The following is a 21332-nucleotide window of genomic DNA, read 5'->3' as shown; positions in this document are numbered from 1 at the left end:
AACTGAACTTTCTGATCTAGTAAGCACATTCATTTCAAGTCGATTGAGCCTTGATCCATACCTCTCAGTTGCCCTGGGGGCTTCCTAGGAGATATCTGATCTGCTTTCCATTTGGGCTGTGTCACTACTATGCCTGGCACAATGGTTTCCAGATGATAAGATGGACAAAGTTTGTAAGCAAAGGTGATGTCTTTTGAGACCACCTACTACAGTTCAATGTACTTGGTCATGTGTTTGAAAGAATCACCCCACCACCTCCTGAAGAATTACTACTCTGCAAAACAAACAAACAAACGAAAATCTACTATTGATCATATACCTCTGATTTTCGTATACATTGCTAACCCGGAAGCTATCCAGAAACTCACGTTCTGTAGAAGTTCCTGTGCTGAAAGGTATTTACTCAGAATCACCCATCCGAGCCTTCAAACACCCCTCCCAGCCTTGCAAAAACCATCACCAAAGCAAAATCCTTGGGGTCCAATAAATCCTTAATGGGTCTCAACTGAGAAGTAAACATCAGACATACCAAGACTCTTTCCCTACCTATCACAGTAAATGCCTCCCCTAATAGCAGTACCTGCGCTTTCAGGGCCGTAACGTACTTCACAGATGTCCTCACAGTACGTGTGCAAGCGAAACACAGCAACCATAGTGTGGTCTGCCTCTTTCCCCTTTCTCCCATTCCCTCTCTATTTCATTTTCTCCCCAGACACCAACAGTCTGAGCTGGTCAGATGTTGGTGACAGCTCTGCTCTGAGTGAGAGGATAGGCTGGGCTGGATGACCTTCAGAGGTCGCTCCCAAGCAGCATTTCTATGGCTCTGCAGTTCTGTTTTTCTTTCACAGGTGGTCTGAATTATTATCAACTTGAACTTGTGTTTTCAGACCTGAAGAAAGACCAAAAGCTTGCCTAATTTTCCCAACTACAGCAGTTGGTTTAGGAAGTGAATTCACTTTTGCCTACAAACCTTGTCTTGAAGGCTTCATGTCCACACATGGGCAGAGCTCAGCATGGAAGTCAGCATATCCCAGCTTCCAGAGAAAAGCAAAGGCATGAGGCAGTCAAACTATAAAGTTTATAAAGTCCTGCGTCGACTCCAGGGAAGAAGGATTGTTGTTGAACTGAGCCAAACTGAAATACTTTGATTCTCTTTGATAAACCAAAGCAAAAGATTTCATTTAGGAATATCAGAATCAAAATGGTTTTATCTTCACATTCAGAAAAACATGTGTTCAGTGTTTTAACTGAACTGAGATGAAAACAAAACCCAGAATTTCTTGCAGGTTGTAAACCCTGATTTTTTTGACCAGCTCTTCCTGTGTAAAAAGTCATGAGCTTGGGAGGGATGAGGCAACCCTGCACTGAAAGGGTTCTGTTTTCGTTTGAACAGTTTTTCCAGGTGAACATGGTGTTAATGGAGTTTCCTAATGGCTCATCTGGGAGTTATTTAGAGACTAGGAAAGGAATGGGAATTTGCAGATCTTAACTTGGATATTTCTTCATATAGGGACTTGCTATGGATCACAGCTTTTGGTGTAGGGTTACCCCCAGGACTTCCAGCTTCTCACTTTTATTATAACGTCTAAATTGGCACTCAGTGACTTTTCATAAATGGGAAAGTTCAAGCCAACTCAGCTGCATTTAAATATTTTGGCAGTTAGACAACAGCCAGAGCTGATGAGGTGAGCCAGAGAATAACTGTTAGCGTAGAGGAAAGGGAACTGGAGGACTAAGGAGTATTCGCAGGTAAAATCCAGGTTGTGTTCTTTAAACTGCAAAATCAGATAAGCAGATGTAGAAAAAATATATTTCTGAAGCAGCAGATTTGGCCTTCCCTGCAGAAGCAAGTCTGATATTGGAACATACCATTTTTATTTCCAGTGTTTGCAGTACTGTTTTCCTAGTATGAAATACTGGGCTGCAAATGCCTTTCCTTTGCCTACACAATCCATGTAAATTAGTGATTTTATAAATTTATCGATGGTGAAACACAAACTTTTAGTTGTCATTCAAAGTATTAATTGAGAGAGACTAGATTTGACTTTATTTTCTGGGGTTTAAATCCCTTCTCTGTGTTGTGCAGATATTTCACCCTTTTTCCGTTTTGTTGCGATATTACATTTGAAAGAATTAAAGTTAGTTTTATGTCAAACTTTTTTTTTTCTTCAGTTATTGCTGTTGACATCTTTGACAAGTCTAATTTTACGGGAGCTAGAATACCACGATTTCATGAGATTAAGGAAGATTATCCAAAAGATCTGGAATCATCTGTTATCTTCCCAGATACGCTGTTCAGACCTTCAGACAGGAAAGGTAAAATCCTTCTGCTGACATTTGGGTGGCAATTTTGACTAGCTCCCAAGGACACGTGATTGATCCTTGTGGCACTGGGGTGAGAGCGGGGCGATCGCCTGCACAAGCGAACATTATTTAGGGATGGAGCAGCTGTGCATACCTCTGAGGCATTTTGCCTGCTGGCGGCGAGGGGAGCGCGGGGGGCTGCGTAACTGGCTGTACTTGTCTGTCGGGTCCCGCTGGCGGCCCCTCGAACCGCCGTGTCGAGGCAAGAGAAATGGGCCGCCTCCGTTCCCACCAAGATGTTCCCCCCGCGGCCACCTTCCCTGGTCCTTGCAGAGATGGAGGGAGGGGGCGTGGGAGGTGGAGGATCCCCAGCTGGGAGCAGAGCTGCGCCATCGCGGCCTCAAAGCAAATAAAAAGGTCCTGAGTAGGGCAGGGAGATGGGTGGGTGGCACATCGTGGAGTCCATGGGGAGGTACCTGCCATGTCTCTGAAGTACCTGGAAATGGTTGAGAGGAAACCACAGCATCTTGGACAAGGGACATGAGAGGGTAATCCTGCAGTACCATGTTTGAATATCCTTGGAATACGGAAATAATAATATTTTTGCAAATAACGCACAATAATGAGTAAACGTGTACATCTGTATGTCTTCTTACTCAGAAATGAGGCACCTGCTTGCTTGGCATATCCTTTCTGTAAGGAAAAAAGGAATGCGAATTTTAAGAGATTCTTGCCAAAATTGGATGCTCGTTATATGAAAGAATTAGCACACAGCAATCCTGTGTGACCTGTTGTATTTGTAACTGTTGTTAGTTCTGTCATAAATACATGCAATATAATGACATGGATATTGTTTCGATGTTCTCCCTAAATCATGTGCAGATTATTTATGTACTTACGGATCTTCTAGCTTAGAAATGGCTTATTTTGTAGTTAGGCAAAATGATTTTTCACGGTTCAATGGCTATTTGATTTAGTTTTATAACCCTGAAATGTGTTAAAATTTTATTAAAAATATAGAATGTGACATTAGGAGCATGCCTAGTGCTGTAAACTTAGCGTTATGGCAATAGAAATATTTCTGAATCTTTGCAAAGCAAAATTGCCAGTTTAAGTGGTAGCTTTGATGTTGTGTGGAAGGAATTTAATATTTGTGTTAATTCCATAGCAGTACCTACGATGAAGCCTTCAAATCAAAAATTATCCTCCAAGGTGAACAGTGATGCACTAAGCCCTGAGAACACATTTGCAAAGAGAAGGAAGCGACACCCAGATGACTCAAGCCATCATACTGTTGCCATGGTCATTATATACCGGTCCCTAGGACATCTCCTGCCAGAAAACTATGATCCCGACCGAAGGAGCTTGAGGTGAGCTTTAAACCTGTTTGTGAATTGTGCAGCCCCTTTCCACTTGCTCTGAGCGTGCAGGGGAGTCAGAGTTGCTTTTATGTCAACCAAATGTCTTCTGTGCTGCAGTTGTCCCTGCAGTGCTGTCTCTTGTCCTCCTCTGGCACCTTGTGGGAACCTAACTGCAACAGTAGTGCCAACAGACCTTGAAAACACAGCTATGTGGAAGGCTGACGGTGCAACTACTTCACTTTCTGAGTTGAAGAGACTAGAAATCTTTTATTTGCAGGACCTACCAAATCTGTTCATTGCATCTTAACGTTTAGCTCATTTCTGTGATTTTTCTCCTTCTGCAGATTACCAAACCGCCCTATTATCAATACACCTGTCGTGAGCACCGCCATTCACAGTGACAGGGAGCTTCCTCCCAACCTGGTGGAAAAGCCCATCATAGTGGAGTATGCCATGCTGGAAACGGAGGAGAGAACGAAGCCTGTCTGTGTCTTCTGGAATCACTCCATCACGTATGTCTCTGCTTTCTCTAAGGCTGTACAAAGCAACTGTCTCAGTAGCAGAGAAGTCCTGGCTAGGAGGATAATTCTGGAGGAAAACCTTTTTCACGTAGTTTATTCAACTGGCAACTACTTCCTGGTGGAATGGAGCCAAGTACTCCCTTCCCATCAACCTGAGAAAAATAAAAATAATCATCGTAACTCTTCAAACAAATGGCTAGCCATGTGGTTTCTAACAGACGTAGTGCCATCATGTCTTTCTAGGGTTTGTTTTCACCCAGCAACAATAAATCTCACAATCTTCATGTGTTTGCTCACTCTTTTTGCCCACAGATGTATACCTAGCTTCAGTGTAGTCTAGCTCCAGTGCCTGGATTCATGACTCAGCTGAGGTCCTTAAGTCAGGACTCATGCCCTCTTCTTAGGAGGGCATCTCCAGAAAATGATTCAGTTCGTATATGGACATCTTCTCCTGTCACACCCTAGTGACTATGGATGGAGTGCAAGGCAAACAGGCACCCACCCTTGATGTCTCAGCTAGGGCTAGTGCAAGAAATATTAAAACAAACAAACGAGTCTTCATGTTGGTAAAAAGGACTAAGGTTTTGCAGATAAAATGATAAGATTAAAGGTTATAAATCTCAAAGATCATTTTTGAATCAAAAGTCAACCCAAAGAAAGTGGCACTGATAAGCAACTTACCTTTCCTTCCATCAACCATTATGTATTTGTTTTTATTATCTTAGTGAAAACTGGAGGGAAAGAAAATACCTTCTTTGGGACCTTAGACCTCTTGCTGATGTTAGGAAGCAGTCTTGATACAGGACAGCGAGCATAAGCAGAGGGTGTTTGACTCTAGGAGGGAAGTGTGAGCGAGAAGATGAAATATTCATTTAGGTCTCTTGTATTCAGTAAAGTTAAAAGTACAGACATGCAGTTCTTGAAGATCTACAAAATGTGAAGAATTATATATTCTCATGAGTGTTTTGTTGAGTTTATGGGATTGTGGGATATCTCCTGTTGGAGATATTTCAGGAGTGTGGATAAAACAAAAGAAAATGTGTTCAGAGGTAGCTACATGTTCTGCAAGTAAAGATTTAATAATATTTTAAGTATTGCATATATAACCATAAAACCAGGTATATAGCGAGAAGATGATATTATCAGCCCATGGTAAGAGGAATAGCTGTTACTTACTTCCTAATGACCCCAAAACTCTGGTAAACCTATGGAAAAATCCATTAAAAGGCAATATCCTGTGCTGGAAATAAAAGAGCACACTAGCCTAGGAAATGTTTGCCTCCTAGTCAAATGCTTAAGAAGATTATATCATTAAAAGCATTGAAGAGGCAACAAAAATCTGTTATCTTAGCAATAATAAACTACTCCACTTGCCTGCATGTAAAGTAGTCTGAGATGGTATCAGGACAAAGGTTAGATAAGCAATTTCTTGATGCGCTATTTGCTTGTAGGTATAGATGATTCTGCCAATTATGAGGGAATGGCAAGTCCTTTTTCATAAATTTTTAAACATCGTATAGGCTTGAAGAACTCATTAGCTCAAACATGATTCATCCATTTGCTATTTGCTGGCAACTTCAGTGGCATTGTTGTCTGTGTTACATTTTCTTACAGCCACAATTATAAAGCAGCTTTTAAACATAATAAAAGAGGTTTTTTTTTTTTTTTTTTCAAGTGAGTACTGTTCAAGAGAAAGTGATATTAAAGCTGTTTTACAAATGTTTTATTCCTGAATGGAGAAGATCACCTGTGATATCTCTGAAAAACTCCTTCAGTAACTACAAAATTGTTTTTATTACCCATTAACCTCAGAATAGAGTAATTAACATTGATACAAAATCATTTCTGCCATCAGTGGAGTTAAACAAGGCTGAACAGGGAAGAATTTTTAAGGGAGCAGTTCCTCCATTATGTTAATACAAGAGATTTCCCGGTATAAAATATTATTTACTGTTTTTAACTTCTTCTTGTCTACTTTCTAGAGGAACATCATGACAGAATCATATTTCTGCAGAAATGTATTTCACATAAGAACAAGCAGTGTCCAAGTCTAGGGAAATAGAGATGACTGAAAAATATGTCTCTCTGTGTTTTGGGTATTTTTTACCTCATAGAGCTGTCAGCACTCTGTTATGGTCAGTTTGCACTGTGCAGTCGCTTCCCCATCTTGCTTGTGTGGTCGCTGACACAAAAGTGAAATTTTTTATAAATTATTTTAAACTGAAACCAAAAGGTTACAAAAACACAAATGCTGGCAGGCAAAGTCAGGTGTCACATCAGAAAATACATCAACTCAAGGCTTTTTAAGTTGATGACATTTTCAGGCAGGTGACAGCTATAAATATTTCTGTCTTGGTACTTACGTGCCTCTCTGGTAGTGGAGCAAGAGCTGTCTTGGAGAGTAATCGCAGCAGGAGGTAAGATTGAGATCAGAGGATGGCTCCCAGGAATGCCTTTTTTCCCCACAGGATTGGCGGAGCAGGTGCCTGGTCCTCCCGAGGATGCGAGCTGTTTTCCAGAAACCAGAGCCATATCGCGTGCCAGTGCAGCCACCTGACCAGCTTTGCTGTCCTGATGGACATTTCAAAACGAGAGGTGGGTGATCCCAGCGTGATTTTCAAGGGCTTTGGTCTTCAAGGGCTTGTTAGGTACATCTAGCATTACAATGGCATGAACAAGGACATAAACACCATCAGGTTTTCAAAATGTTGAGTGACTCAAGAGATGGCATAAGCCACTCCTCTTGGTCCTAAAGTTGATCTGTACATTGACTCAGTAGTAATGAAAACACATAGAGCCGATTGGAGGAAAAGCAAGGAAAAACTCACAGAGGCCCTGTCAATCTGTCTACCTGCAGAATGGGGAGGTGCTTCCTCTGAAGATTGTCACTTACACAACCGTTTCCATCTCGCTGGTGGCTTTGCTGATCACCTTCATCCTGCTGGTCCTGATCCGCACGCTGCGGTCCAACTTGCACAGCATCCACAAAAACCTGGTGGCTGCCCTTTTCTTCTCCGAGCTCGTCTTTCTCATTGGAATCAACCAGACTGATAACCCGGTAAGAGTTACTTCATCCTTTTTGCTAGAGTGGTTGTCAAGCTTTAAATCAGGGGCTCATATTGTGACTTTTACCTGCTCCCACCTGTTTCACTTTCTCTTCTTGTTTTACTTCTGCTTGGCCCAAACAGTCTTTTGAAAAACATCACAGTTTGAGTATCTTCTTTTGTATTTTGCATGATGAATAGCACTGCCAGGCTATAGATCTATGTGCTATTTTCAGAGGAAAAAAATGAGAGTAGCCTTGTTGAAGATTTATCCCAGGAAATGAACCCTGAACATCAATTTCTTCCTTCCTTTCCATCAGAATGCTTTTTGTCTTGCTTTGTCTGTCCAGTAGAAGGCTCTCCAGTTTCTCCTGCAGCAGGTACCCCACAAGCCCAAACGGCTCCTGGTGTTGGCACCCGGTAGGTTGTCAGTGAGGCACTGCTGTGCAGGTGTTTGTATGCATGTCGCACACCCACCATGGCCATGCTGGAGAAGCCACTTGCCAGGTGTGGGACATCTTCCTACATCCAAGAATCAGTAGGAAACCTGTCACCTTGTTTTGTGCTTTCCAGCCACAGTGACCATTGGTTTCAGCTCATCGTATCTTTTGCCAAAGCTTAGTGCAGACACCTCCGGCATTGTGCATGCCAAGAAACACAAGCTATGAATGAACTGAATATGAGATTATATAGCACACGTGAAGTGTGTTCTGTGCCTAGGACCTCATTGCTGTCTTAGCTATGTAGTGTTATATGTAGTATTGCTCTTAATTCTTAGTAGCACACATCTCAAAACTCACAGCTGCCATGCAGATGGGTAGGAGACAAGCAGGCAAGGGTTCCAGAACTTCCAAGCTTCTCAGGCTCCTTTACCAAACAGTCAGCAGACATATAGGGGATGAGATGCAAGAAAGAGCATGTGAAATTATACAAGTGTGTCTTTAACAGATATGAAGAATATTCAAAATGTTAGCATAGGGATTTTCTGAACACCCTACAGAAAATGTATCTTCTAGAAATCCTTTACTGTACATGTTTTAATTCAAATCTTGAAAGGGAAGTACAATCTTAAGATGGAAACACACACAAAAGAATAACTGAACCGTACTGATTCCACATTTTCCAAGCAACAGAAATGGGAGAAAATGCCTACATTCCATGAGTTTTGATACTGTTATGGTAATGATACCATTATGCCTAAACAAGTAGTCTCACTTTCTATATAACCTAAGCCTAAAATATCACTGTGGATTCTATATTCATGTATGCAGTAACATACATTTTAGAAAGTATCTTGACTTAGGGATTTGATGTGATGGCAGAGTTCCTTACCTCTGTTAGTTTAAGGTGCCAGAGTGTCTCATCCCTATTAAAGATTCTGTCGGATTTTGTCTAATTTCAGCTTCCAATACCTGGATGCTGTCAAGACCTTTTCATAATAAATTTGAAAGACCTCTGTTATAAAAACTGTCTTCCCAAGAAGCCTCTAATCAACAGTATTTCATTTGGAAAACTAAGTAAAATTGAGCTGCTTAATTTCTTTAGTTTCTAAGACTCACATTACTCTAATGCATTTTTTTCTGGGCTTTCTTCCTCCACTTTACCTTTTGGAAAATTCTCAGCGCTAAACTGGACAAAACTTTTCAGCTCACAGAGCTGCTTTCAGTCCCGTATTCGGATATTTACCTGCACCAGGAACTCCAGTCCCTTAGCTGTTATTACAGTGAGTTTTTTTGCAGTGACCTGCCCCTTGGGATATGGTCTCATATCATGTATGACCTGCATTGTCTTCGTTTCATAATATATGAGTTTGGATCTTAAAATAACTTGCTCAAACGATCTCACCTTGCCAATTGATCCACAGCACTCTGTGTAACTTGACCTTTCCCATGCCTTCTTGAGCACAACACCCATTTTTCACTGCCTTTCACTACAGGAAGTTTATATGCTTTCTGTTCTTTGACATGAATACCATGGAGCAGGGGGACAAGCCCACATCCCTGAAGCATCTTACCAAAATCAGGTAGTAAGTGATGGCTCCTCGTTTCCAGATTCCTTTTCTAATAGCATGAAGTACCAAGCAAGTGCTTATGAGCAGTAAAACAGTTCACTTCAGCAGTACCACAACTACTGATGGTTGTACTTTGTGAGGGTGTTCTCTTCTGCTCCCTCCCATTTTCATGCTTCAGGGCTCCTGGTGCAATCCTGTCCGATGTTGTTACCAGGACTCAGTGAAATGCCCCAAACCCTTAACCCACTTACAAAGCTCTTTTAAGTTGCAGAATACGTTTCATAGAGCAGAAAGCCACTCTTTACAGCCTAGCTAGTCAATTTGAGAAGTTAGGAGGGCCATAAACCATGTCTACTTGAGACAATTATTCATCTGTCTGTATGGAATGAGAGTTGTCTAACGAGTCATGCACTGATGAACATAAAGAGGGAAAGAATGCTGGAGCACAAATAATGCAGTGCTGCTTGGCACACAGCCTGGCTTTTATGGGTTTCTGTAAATTAACAGTCACATTTCTGGGTGAGGTTTTAATCTTTCCCTGGACTATTGATAGAAAGTGATTTCTTTTCTTTTTTGCTTTTTTTTTTCTTACCTGAAAAAGGTAATGTTCAGGGCAACAGTCTACTTGTATATATATGCAGGTAGAAATAACAAAAGCCCTGCTTACACAGAGGGAGGAAAGGTCTTCTGTTTGGTGAGCTACACTTTTATACTTGATGTTGTAATAAAGCCGATACAGCGAGTGAATTCAGAAAGCTGGCAATCTTTATATGATTCCCTTATTCAGCAAAGTTTAACAGGGAAGTATGGCTTGTGGTTTTGAGTGTTATACCATGGAAGAACACAAAAAAGTAACACCAAAAGTAATGCTAAAAAGGAACACTGAAATCTGAAAGCAAGGATGGTGCTGTAAAAAGATCTAAAACACTATGTAAAATATTTTGAAACAAAATTTGTGTGGTTTCTCAAAGTGCTCTTAATTCAAGATTATCAACAGATCCTTGGCAGAATCCTTTGCTTTGTTTCTGAAAGGAAGTTAATGGATAGATTTTATCTCATCTGTAGGAAGCTTGTGGTCATTCTTATTTTCAGCCATTAAACTCTTTAGTTGGGAGAAAAACTTGGTTGGCAGATATTGCAAAAATGCAAGTCTATGAAAGTCAGAGGGTTCAGGGTGTCCATTTGCCCATAAAGTTGACTTCAGCTGCCAGTTTGCCCACTGTTGCTATTTCTCTTAGTCATATTGAGGACCCAGTCCCTTTGGTTTCAGCAGGTCCTTAATTTCTGCTGCTCTCCAGCTGGCAGAGCTGAGTGGTCCTCATTGTACTGCTGGTGTGGCATAAAAAACAAATCCTGGCCTGGGACTGTCACGATGTCGTTGCAGTGGCCACTGCTTTAGCCCATGGATGTGTCCATGCCTTTGCTTCTCAAGTTTTTTTTAAAGACTTCCTGTAGACTGTAGATGAAACAGACCTTTACCTTGCTATCACTTTCCAAATCAAAATCACCACCCTTCATGTTCATTTTTGTTCCAGCTTTGAAAAAAATAATAGCATGGCCAAACAGTCTCATGCCTACCTATTTATGTCCGTATTAATGCAACTTCACTGTCTCCTTTTCATATCATTTCTGTCAATGCCCATTCCTGAGTTACTGTCATATCAAGTAACACATAAGATCACATCAAATTCTGCCTATTTGTGAGAGACATTTCATTTAACTGGTAAGAAAATACCTCCAAGAAAGGCTGGATTTATTTCTATTGCTCACGTTCAGCACGCTCAATCTTCCTGGACTGAAGCTTCTCAGTTTCGCAGTTTCTCAGTTTCTCTCCCCAGAAATTAAGTTTTTTAGAGCAAGGAGGACCAAAACTGTAAATCTAAGCTCTCTCTCACACCTCCCCTCCACCTCTTCCAAACACAAGTAGAGTTTCCATGTACTTTTATTTACTAATATCAAGCACAACACATTGTCTACTTTAGAAGAAAACAAAATTGTACCAAAATAAGCACAATTCCTTGGAGAGACAGCTCTCTCACTGGAAAGAGCAATGTAACACAAAACCTATAGTCTGGCCCTTGATGTGGAAATAGGTGATGTCAAGTCAGTGTAGGGCTGCAGGTGGCAGTTCTCAGGAGCAATTTGTAGCCTTTTGCAGTGTGGCTGGGTTAGCTGATGCAGATAAACACGCTATTGCTGAATTTGCTGGAGTGGGGTTACACAGGAGGGACTCGTGCATGAGGCAGGGCAGAGGGTTTGCAGCCTCCGTAGGGGCATCCTCACCTCCTGCTCCACATCAGGAGAAGGAGCTGGGAGCTCTGCCAGCCCTGCCCTGCCTGTGAGCAGAAGGAATTCAGACAGAAGAGCCAAAATTGTCACCTGGGCAGCAAATACGCACAGAGAAATTAACCACAGAACCTGGAGGGCGAGGGTGAGGGCAGTGACCAACAGCACATTGAACCAGTAGGGTAAAGCCAAACCAGACTCAGAACAGGCCACGTAACAACATAAAAATATATAGCTTTCACAATATGAACAGCTTTTCTGAAACTCTGAAGAAATGACAGAAATGTAAATTAACGGTAGTTTGCTCTTTCTGCCAAAACCTTTTTATTACACTTGTTTTTAGCTGCACTGGGGGGCCGGTGACTCACCAGGCTGCGTGATTCAGAAGAGCAATTTTAATTTCCATGCCCTTTCCCTTCTGCAGTTTGTGTGCACGGTGATTGCCATCCTCCTGCATTACTTCTACATGAGCACCTTTGCGTGGATGTTTGTGGAGCAGCTCCACATCTATCGGATGCTGACCGAAGTGAGGAACATCAACTTTGGGCACATGCGATTCTACTACGTCGTTGGCTGGGGCATTCCTGCCATTATAACAGGTACCCTCAGCTGCCCCCACAGCTTTGTTTGCTTTCCCTGTCATCTCTGCTGGACAAATACAGGAAAGTTAACCCATCCAGCTACTTGTGCACTCCACTACTGCTGTTACTTGAGTGCATTCCTCCATGAGGGCATCACCAAGTCACGATCAGCAGAAAGTCAGCTTGAATTTGGCAGATCTGCACGCCAAATGTCTGTAGTCCCAGCTGACATGATACTGAGGGTTTTACAAACATAATTGCACCCAGATTAAAACAGGAATTGTTAACATTGCTTGGGAATAAGAGTGTTTTTATTTTAACAGCTTTGCTTGTAGTCTTCATAAATTTTCCTTCCCTGTGCTGGTAGCCCCAGGATATGGACACACAGTCTCAGGAGAGGTAGCTCCAGTGGCTTCAGAAGTGATGCTGCCATGGGACATTGTATTCCCCTCCCTGGACATTCCCACTGCAGTACCGTTGACCAACAGTAAATGCTCCCTGAAGGGGCTTTCAGCAGCTCTGTTTTACTTGGCATGAAAATGAGCTGGGAATACTCAAGCAGCCTTTTACATCATTTCAGATACAAAGGCAATAACTTTCAGTTGTGGAAAAGTAATGAAAAGCTGGAGGCAGTAATCTTTTAAACTGTTCCAGGGTGATCTGCGGGAGCACATCTATCTCCGCCCTCACCGTGGCTATTTTTGCAGTCAGACATTTCCAGTGATACCCTAAGCACACGGCGCTGTGTTAATGCAGGCAGACAGCTCCTTGGGAAGTGTGCTTTGCAGAACAGTTGGAGTGGGGTTTTTTGCTTCAACTACTTCAGCATGTATCTGTTGCCATATGGGAAATCAAATCATAGGCAGACAGTTAACTTTTACCCAGTTGCTTTTATTTTTGCAGATAACAACGTACTGTCAGCAATGACAGAGATTTAGATGTCTCTCAGATCAAATAAATAGCTATCAATCATGTACGCTTGCAAAAATATTATGGAACAAGTTAGACTTCTGAAATTACATGAGTTTTTTTTTTTCTGTTTGACATAAGGAAGAGTAATACAAAAACATAGTATAGGTGAGGAAGGGTGTCCTTTCTGGACAGGTGGTAAGTTTTTCCGTATCAAGTTGTGCATAAATATTTTCCAATTCTATCAGTTTATCCAGGACACACCAGAAGGTGCAGCTCAGAAGGCTCTACCACTCTGGACATATCCCTGACACTTCAGATAGAAACTGTCTTTGTTTTCTTTAGCATTTCAAATCTGCATAACTGTTATCGGTACCCACAAGACTACCGCAATACACTCAGGAATATTAAGTGTCATCAGATAATTGGCAGCATCATTTCTGGTAGAAAAGAAGTAATATCTTTAAATGGAAGTAAACAATTTGCATTTCAGAACACATAACTCTTCAATGGAGTTTCATCTGAAGGATTTTCTATTTCACGTTTGGTTTCTCCTGAATTTTAAATGAATTGAGACTTTCTCAACAGCAGTATTATGCAACATGAATATTACAATATTCCCCATTTTTACATTTTTCTAATCAGATTTTGTTCTCTGTAATATGGAACTATTTTTCAGTATTAAAATTATGCATACATTATGAATTATGGTTCCAGTTTGTCTCCTGTACCATGAACTCTGAATCTACTGATTGACAGTTCACTTAAATAAAAAGTCAGGTCTCTGTTACTGAGGAAGTCAGAGGATTTTGTCAAGTGAAGAGTGAAGAAAGCTAAGCCATTGGCTTGCCCTTCCAGGTTTAGAAATCATCTGAAGAGAAAAATCTTTCGTCATAAAAAGCACAATGTGGTATTTCTTGCCCCTGGATAACTTTGTTACTGTACATATTTCAAATAAGCTTCTTTTATAAATTTTAAAGTTTAATATCTAAAGAATAAGAAGGTTCCAACTTCTTTAATATGCATCTTAAACATGATTTCTTTTAAATTTCTTTATGAAAGAAGGATTGTGTATGTTTCTCAGTAGTGGAAAAGCCTAGATATGGGAAAGAATTTTAGTCTTGGACAGCCAAATGGCTTTATAATTTTATTTAAAAGATACGTAGCCCAATATATCTCTATTATAGCTATCCTGAGAAAAAATGAACCGATGGTAGCAGTTGATTTACCCTGTTTTGTTCATTTTTTTTCCTATTCTCCATGCTCAAAAGGACATTCACTTCAGACTGGGATGTAATCTAAGGGGTCTGCGATGGGACCAGGCTACTTAAAAACAGGAACCTTGAACTTCAGGGAGAAAAAAACTTAGCAAAATGTTTACCTAGGGAATACTCCAGTGGTGAAGAACCCCATTTAATCACACCATACAAAAGCAAATTGCTGCGAATAAATGTAGGATGGAGTTGAGAGAAGGCTTACAGCCATGAAAAGCGTAAGGATCTGGAATATTCCTCCATGGGGAGCAATAGTGGAATTTGCTTAAAGCAAATTAAATTCACTTTAAGCTGGCTCATTTTAAGATGTAGTTTGATCCATCTAGGAAAGGGATTTTATGACTTCCTTGCCTCAGAAGCAAAGGGCTGGATTTGGCACAGAGCAAGGCCCCTCTTTGTGGCAACACGCTAACTAGTTGGCATATGCATGCGGTAACTGCTTGCCATGGGGAACGCAGTGCTCGTGTTAAAACAGGTTCTTATGTCATCCTGACATCAATATACCCCAAATAATGGCATTTTCCAGATTTGCTGCGAATACTAAGCAAGGTGATGAATTAGGAGAAAAGCGAGGCTGATGTGCAGTTGCTGCAGAGCCTGCAGGAGCTCAGGAGTGTCAGAAGGTGCCCCCACGGTGTGCTCCTGGCACGCTCCTGGGATAGGTGCTGGTCCCCACAGGCTGCTGGGCTGAGCCATCAGACTAGTCCTGGTTCCTGTGAGCACCAGTGATCTGTCGTGCAGCCTGCACACTCGGTGTAGTCCGCAAAGCCTGTAGCGTTTAATTGATGTGCCAGAATGGTTCTTTATATTAAATTGCATTGGCTTAATTCTGCCTTTGGGTAAAGTGTTATTTCACATATTGTTGAGTCCAGTAAAATCTGAACCGCCTACCTGAAGACTGAAATTTGCCCTATTTGCTAAACAGAAAACTTTAGGGTCGGATTTTGAGAGTGAAAAAATGTTGCAGTGTGCCAGTTACTCTCAGAGCCAGATGTTTGGTCAAACCGTAGTTTAAATCCCACTAATGGGGAAATCAAGTCCTGGGAAACAGCCTGTGTCTATAGAATTACATCTGTATAAAATACTTTATGGTCCCTTAATCATGTATGGCTAATTCTTTCTGGATGGCAACTGCTGAAGGCAGTGGTGGAAGGGCCAATGGGAGCAGAGGGAGAGACCAGCCTATCTCATTCCACACTTCAGAGAAAACAGATCCGATATCCACTGCTTTGCCAAAGAGCCAGTTTAATTTTCATAGACCGTGGGCCCGTACCAGATGTGAGTATTGGCTGTGGGCCAGTTTTATGCAGAGAGGGTGAAACACCGCTACCTCTCCTTTTTTTTTTTTTTTGGTGTCTTTTCATCAAAGCACACAGGCTTCAATTCCAAAAGGTGTTTGTTAATACGCAGAATCCTCGTTACGGAGAAGGGCACTGCCGTGAAACTTGGACACCTGCTTGAGCAGGGCATACGCTCAGCTCAGTAGGTGTCCCCGTGCCCAAAAAACATGCTGCAACCATTTACCATATGTCATTGGCCAAACGCCTCCCAGGGATCAATTTCTGCCTCTTGAAGAAGGAAGAACTCCGCAGTATTTTGCAGGTCAAAAGCAGAAATCCTGGTCCGTTGCCATATGGGCAAGGTGTAGGTCACAAAATCAGATGGCACTGCAAAGCAGCAGGTGGAGTTTGGACTCTGAGATTCCCCAGGAAATGTCCAGGCTTTGAAAAATAAATCAATAAAAGGTGTGTTCTTAATTCAATTGCCTTGTGGGCATCACCAAACCCCATTTCAAGCAGTGCTGAAAGCAAGGTGAGGTGAGCACTCACCTGGGTTAGCAGCTCAGGATGAGTCTCAGCCTCCGCTCCTGAGCTCAAGCAGTTAAATCCCGTGAGTTCCCAAGTTCCTTTGTCTCTGGTGTTATTTTACTGACAGTAAGCTCACAGCAGTTAAGAATGCACTTTTTTTGTAGTATAGACATCTCCTCAGTTATGATTCATGTCATTCTACTGCATAGGCTTATTGAAATTCCTCTGCTTGTCATTCACCCTGAAGGCTTCATCGCTCTGTGTGAATATGACTATAAAACCGTGCTGGAACAGAATTAACTTGGGACTTGCATTTATTGCAGTTTTTATGTAGCTGAGCTTTATTCTGATAGGCAAAACTCATATGATGTGGGATGTGCATGGTGTCATTTGGTATGGGATGACCAGGGTAAAGGTTTTGATTTACAAAAGTTTTATTTCAATATTTGTCCTGACTTTGACTTCCCAGAGTGTCCTATTGAACACAGTTTGCCACTATCTTTCTGTTTGTCGGACAGTGATTTGAAAATGTTACTGCTGTGCCTGGTTATATAGAAGATCTCACCAGCACATTTCTGATGTCCTTTTTCTCCGTCTTGTGACTCAGGGCTTGCTGTTGGTCTGGATCCACAAGGCTATGGGAACCCTGATTTCTGCTGGTTGTCTGTTCATGACACCCTTATCTGGAGTTTTGCTGGACCCATCGTAATCGTTGTAGTTGTAAGTATGGCGGAGCTGGCATCCTGAACTGTCTCTTCCTTACTACTACCTTTCTTTTAGGTTTTGTCAACCAATAGTCACAACCCGAAGCAGCAGTATTCTTTATGTTTGAAGCCAATGTGCTCAAGTTTGCATCTTCTGCTTAAAGAGATAAGATGTGAGCTAAGCTAAGCTCCTGGAAATTAGAGGGCTGCTTGCCAGTGCAAAGATTATTTGTTGACAAATACATCTGTGTCTAGAAAGATGCTTATTTTTTCACATTTGCTTTGTTCCGTGTTCGAATTGTTGGTTGGGGAGCTTATAAAACAAGTCAACAAAATGAGCTGTAACAAGTCACTTCATCCAGAGGTCCTAAAGAAATATTAAGTCAAATTCAGGAACTCTAAAGAATTGGGTGGAGTTTTTCCTCCCTTAAAACTTCTCTCAGTAACAGATCACCAGAAGGTAAATATCCATGTGACTGTATCTTGTATACCAAGTGCAGTTCTGGTTTCCTCAGCACAGGAAGTATGAAGTAGACCTGGAAGCAGTGTGGATTGGGGTTGTGAGTTATCAGAGACATGGGACAGCCCCTGCTGAAGGAACAACTATGTGGACCAGAACCTTCAGCCTCAAGAGAAGAAAGCTGAAGGGAAGGGGACAGGGAGAAGTCTGTAATAGTGTGTAGCCTGGAAAATGTAACCGAGGAGCCAACTGTTCAGTGTCTTTCCCAACACAAATAGTAGCAGGAGGTGGCAGGTTCAGAACAAACAGGATGAGCTACACCATCGCTCCGCAGGGAGGTAAGTTAGAAACTCCCAGAACCAGACGATAGCGATGGTGGAGCTCTGCATGGTTTCAGAAAGCGAGTGACTAAACAAATTCACAACATCAATATTCACTACAAGGGATTAAGTACAAACACCCCACTGAGTATATCCCAGCTCTAGAAATCAGCGGAGGCTGGAAGGGCTTTCTGAGGAATTATCACCAAACGCTCTGTTATTATAGTCTTATATTCTGGTTTGGCCCCAGATGAAACAAGATGCTGGGTGAGTGGACTCTGGTCTGGACAAGAACAGCCGCTCTTGAGTTTATTCTTGAGTTTTTGTTTCATTCAAGCCTTCAAGCAATCTTACTGTGTTTCATCCAGACTGAGTCCCAGGACATTCTTGACTGATGTTGGCTTGAAACAGGATGAATTTTGGAACTGGAAGAGCATGTACATTAAAGGAAAAATATTCTTGGCACCACAAACCATGTTAGGATAAAAATTCTATTGTCATTGAAAACTGAGCTCTGACAAAGTTAGAGAAAGAACCCATGGTGTTATTTCAATTTCCCTTTCAGATAAACACTGTCATCTTCATACTAGCAATGAAAGCATCGTGCAGACGAAGGCAACGTTCATTTGAAAAAACTGGAGTCATGTAAGTTTGGGTTCAAAAACCTGTAGGAAAAAATCTGCCCAAGAATAACAAAGGGACAGAATTGCTTAAAAGCAGGCATCGGGGTTGGAATAAGTAAGGTATTTGGAGAAGGAGCCGGTCTGCATTGGCAGAGACAATTGGAGTTTCTTTACCAGCAGCTATCCCTGGGTACCCTTGGTGGCTCTGTAAAACCACCACAGTGCTATGCACCACTGACAAGTGTAGGCAGGAGAAGAGAGGGAAGAGTGAAAGGATCAGTCTCTGTATGGTGTCATTTCAGTCTTTCCGTCTTTCATTATACTCCTTACTATGCTGTCACTTCACCTCACCCCTGGCGTTTCCTGGTAGGCATAATTCCGAGTCTCCTTGTGGCCACCCGTGGCTCAGAAAGGTCTCCCTGATGAACGCCAGGATGACCAGCTGTGTCAGGCAGGGACACACTGAGGCTCCTGTGCTGAGGACCAGCCTCCGCCCCCAGCCTGCTCCCCGTGGGATGAGCGGAAAGCCCACAAGCTGAAACCTGCTGCCTTTCCAGGCTGTCCTGGCAGCCTGTTCCCATTAACTCCGATTTTGCCCAAAGCTTAGAATTTACATGTGAGCTATAATGTGATTAGCTAGTGGCAAGACAGCCCCTGTTTCCAAACAGGTAGCTGTATGAGATTACAAAAGGCTTCTTCTAGCTATTTACTCAGCATTGGCTGTCAGGTAATTTTTTTTCAGTTTCTTTTTTAAACCTTCCTAAACAAATGGAGTATAATTGCTACTTAATAGCAGCTATTTTACTCATAATACAAAACTTTTGCCACTAGAATTGTGTCCAACCTTTGCAATTGCCTGTAGAAATAATGGTTTTAAGCAAACAAATACTCCCCTGAGTGCTCTCAATCCAAAGCCGTGGGCTGTAACGTGGAGAAAGAATGTGAAGGTGGGCTCAACAAACAGAACTGAGACGGACCTGACCATTCACTCCCCAGATCTCTTCCTCACAGTCAACAAGACTGAACCGTAGGGCTTGGAGAACAGCCTTGTTTGTTTGAAGGAAACCTTGGAAGCAGACTTGGAAAGAAATCACCTTTTTTATCACCCGAATGTTCTAAGTCATTGAGTAGCATAAGGAGGGAGTTGGGAACGGGGAGCTGGTGTGCCAAAGGGCCCTTCTAGATGCCAAATTGTGGCTGTGCTCCTCACTAGGTCTGTGTGTGCTCTCAGGGAGGAAAGGGCACTTGAACTTCCATGTGGTCCCACCCCTGGTGGGAAGCTGGGCTTTCCTCATGTCTCCTCTCATGCTGCAAACACCCCCGTGTGCTTGCTTTACAGCTCCGTGCTGCGGACGGCATTCCTGCTCCTGCTGCTCATCAGCGCCACGTGGCTGCTGGGGCTGATGGCAGTGAACAGCGATGTCATGACGTTTCACTATCTCTTTGCCATTTTCAGCTGCCTGCAGGTAAGTTAGCATTTTGCCAGTGGCAAACCTTGGTGAGTGCACTGCTGTGCCCCCAAAACTAGTAAACATTGGCTAACTTTGTAACTGAGATGTTAAGTTGTTAAGATGTTAAGTGCAGTTTTTGGTGTCTTTTCTCAAAGGGAGGGTTCTTTTCACCAAAGTCATCACTTTTAGTAATTGCATCTCTCACTTTCAGTCATTCTAAGATAAGTGCTCTAATATTATAACCTGTGACAGACAAATAACAGTAGGCAGTTATACCTCTGTCTTCCCAGAGGGAAAATCTTTGCTACTGTCTTCTGCATGCTTACTGTTAGCAGTCATCCTGTTGCTTCCACAAAGTAAGTTACTGTTTAAGAAAATGAGTCAAATAATGATTTCCAAATACAGCTCGCTGCATTAAGGATTTACTGGATCACTTGTCCTGGTGTGCACAGTTGTTGACTAAAGATGCAGAACACAGTTTTTGTAGGAGACCTGGCATGGAAGTAGTCATGAAGTCATGTAGTCACAACTTGAAAGTGACCAAGGGTGGCAGTAACTTTCATGGCAAGCGCCTGCAATTTTAAAACAGCTGCTAGTAGCAGGCCATTCCTGTTGGATGCAGCACAACAGCCACAAATGCCACCAAGGAGGAAAAGAATCCTGATGTGTCTTCTCCCATGCCTGTCGATGCCCTGGCAGCACACCAGATAGGCCAGCCTGGAGCAAGGATATTTTGCCACTGCAACTGGTGTGCTCTGAAATAAAGACACCCACTTAGGCTGTAAAACCAGGCTTCCACGAGCCTAGAATAAAATTAAATTAAATACAAACATGATGAGAGGGAGGAAAGCCAGCAGCTGGAATTCTCCAAATTTGCCCAGAGAGGCACAGTGGTATGTGGCGTTTCACGTCGTTACCTTCTTTGAACTTGTATTTTTAAAGAGACATTTATGTGAGTTTTATTAATGAATAATCCCAAAGTGCTAATGCCAACTAAGATTGCGTTTGATTGAATGTTTAAAAAGTGAACTTGAAGTTTAAAGTTACTGTAAGTCAATTGCTTTGGCTGAAGTCATGAAATGCAGGCATCTTGTGATGTTGGTACAGCTGCAACTTCATGAGTGATTGGCTTCTATAAACTATATCTCCTACCAGAATTGATAACCTTTTGGCAGCTGCATGAATTCCTTCAGAGCAAATACATCTGAAAACATGCACATGCGTGTCCCCCACCCCCAAAGAAAGTTATTGTTGGGTGTTCCTGGCAGGCCAATAGCTGCCCAGTCCTGGGGATTTCGGCAGTTTTCCCTCCTTGAGATATTGCTGAATGGATAAACATAGGGGACAAAAGTTGGGACCTCTCTGCCCCCAGTATCTCTCCATGTCTTACAAAGCTTTCTAAGGTTCTGTAAGCAACAGTAATAAGGACACCTACCACAGAAGTTCCCCATTTCCAGAGGTTTTCACTGAAGGCTGTGATATTTTTGATGTGCTGCTATTGCTTTTGTCTCATCATCCGTGTTAAAAGCTCTAAAATCTTAATGCAAGTACAGCCCTGATACTCCCTGAAATGTCTGTCGGTGGGACACTGAGGTCCTCACTGGATATATTGAGAAGAATATTTCTTCCCAAACTGTGGGGCAGGGTGAGAACTACCATGAGCTCTGCTCTATAA

General features: G+C 42.2%; 1 protein-coding gene across 5 annotated transcripts in view; it reads left to right on the top strand.

The window, feature by feature from the left end:
* The window catches only part of CELSR1 (cadherin EGF LAG seven-pass G-type receptor 1), a 166527-nt gene that overhangs the window by 135625 nt on the left and 9570 nt on the right, over positions 1–21332 (top strand). For 4 of the 5 annotated variants that reach the window (XM_083832484.1, XM_083832482.1, XM_083832485.1 and 1 more), the window contains exons 20-28: positions 2173–2316; positions 3473–3674; positions 4010–4177; positions 6655–6781; positions 7044–7244; positions 11952–12126; positions 16707–16819; positions 18149–18228; positions 19546–19672. In XM_083832484.1, the coding sequence (XP_083688610.1) occupies positions 2173–2316; positions 3473–3674; positions 4010–4177; positions 6655–6781; positions 7044–7244; positions 11952–12126; positions 16707–16819; positions 18149–18228; positions 19546–19672 (1337 nt within the window). The remainder of the gene's footprint in view (positions 1–2172; positions 2317–3472; positions 3675–4009; positions 4178–6654; positions 6782–7043; positions 7245–11951; positions 12127–16706; positions 16820–18148; positions 18229–19545; positions 19673–21332) is intronic. The other variant, XM_083832483.1, reaches the window with a different exon arrangement.

Source organism: Anser anser (genome assembly GCF_964211835.1).
Source record: "Anser anser genome assembly, chromosome: 1".
Lineage (NCBI taxonomy): Eukaryota > Metazoa > Chordata > Aves > Anseriformes > Anatidae > Anser > Anser anser.
Note: the sequence above shows the minus strand (reverse complement) of the source record. Positions and strands in the feature narration are given on the sequence as shown.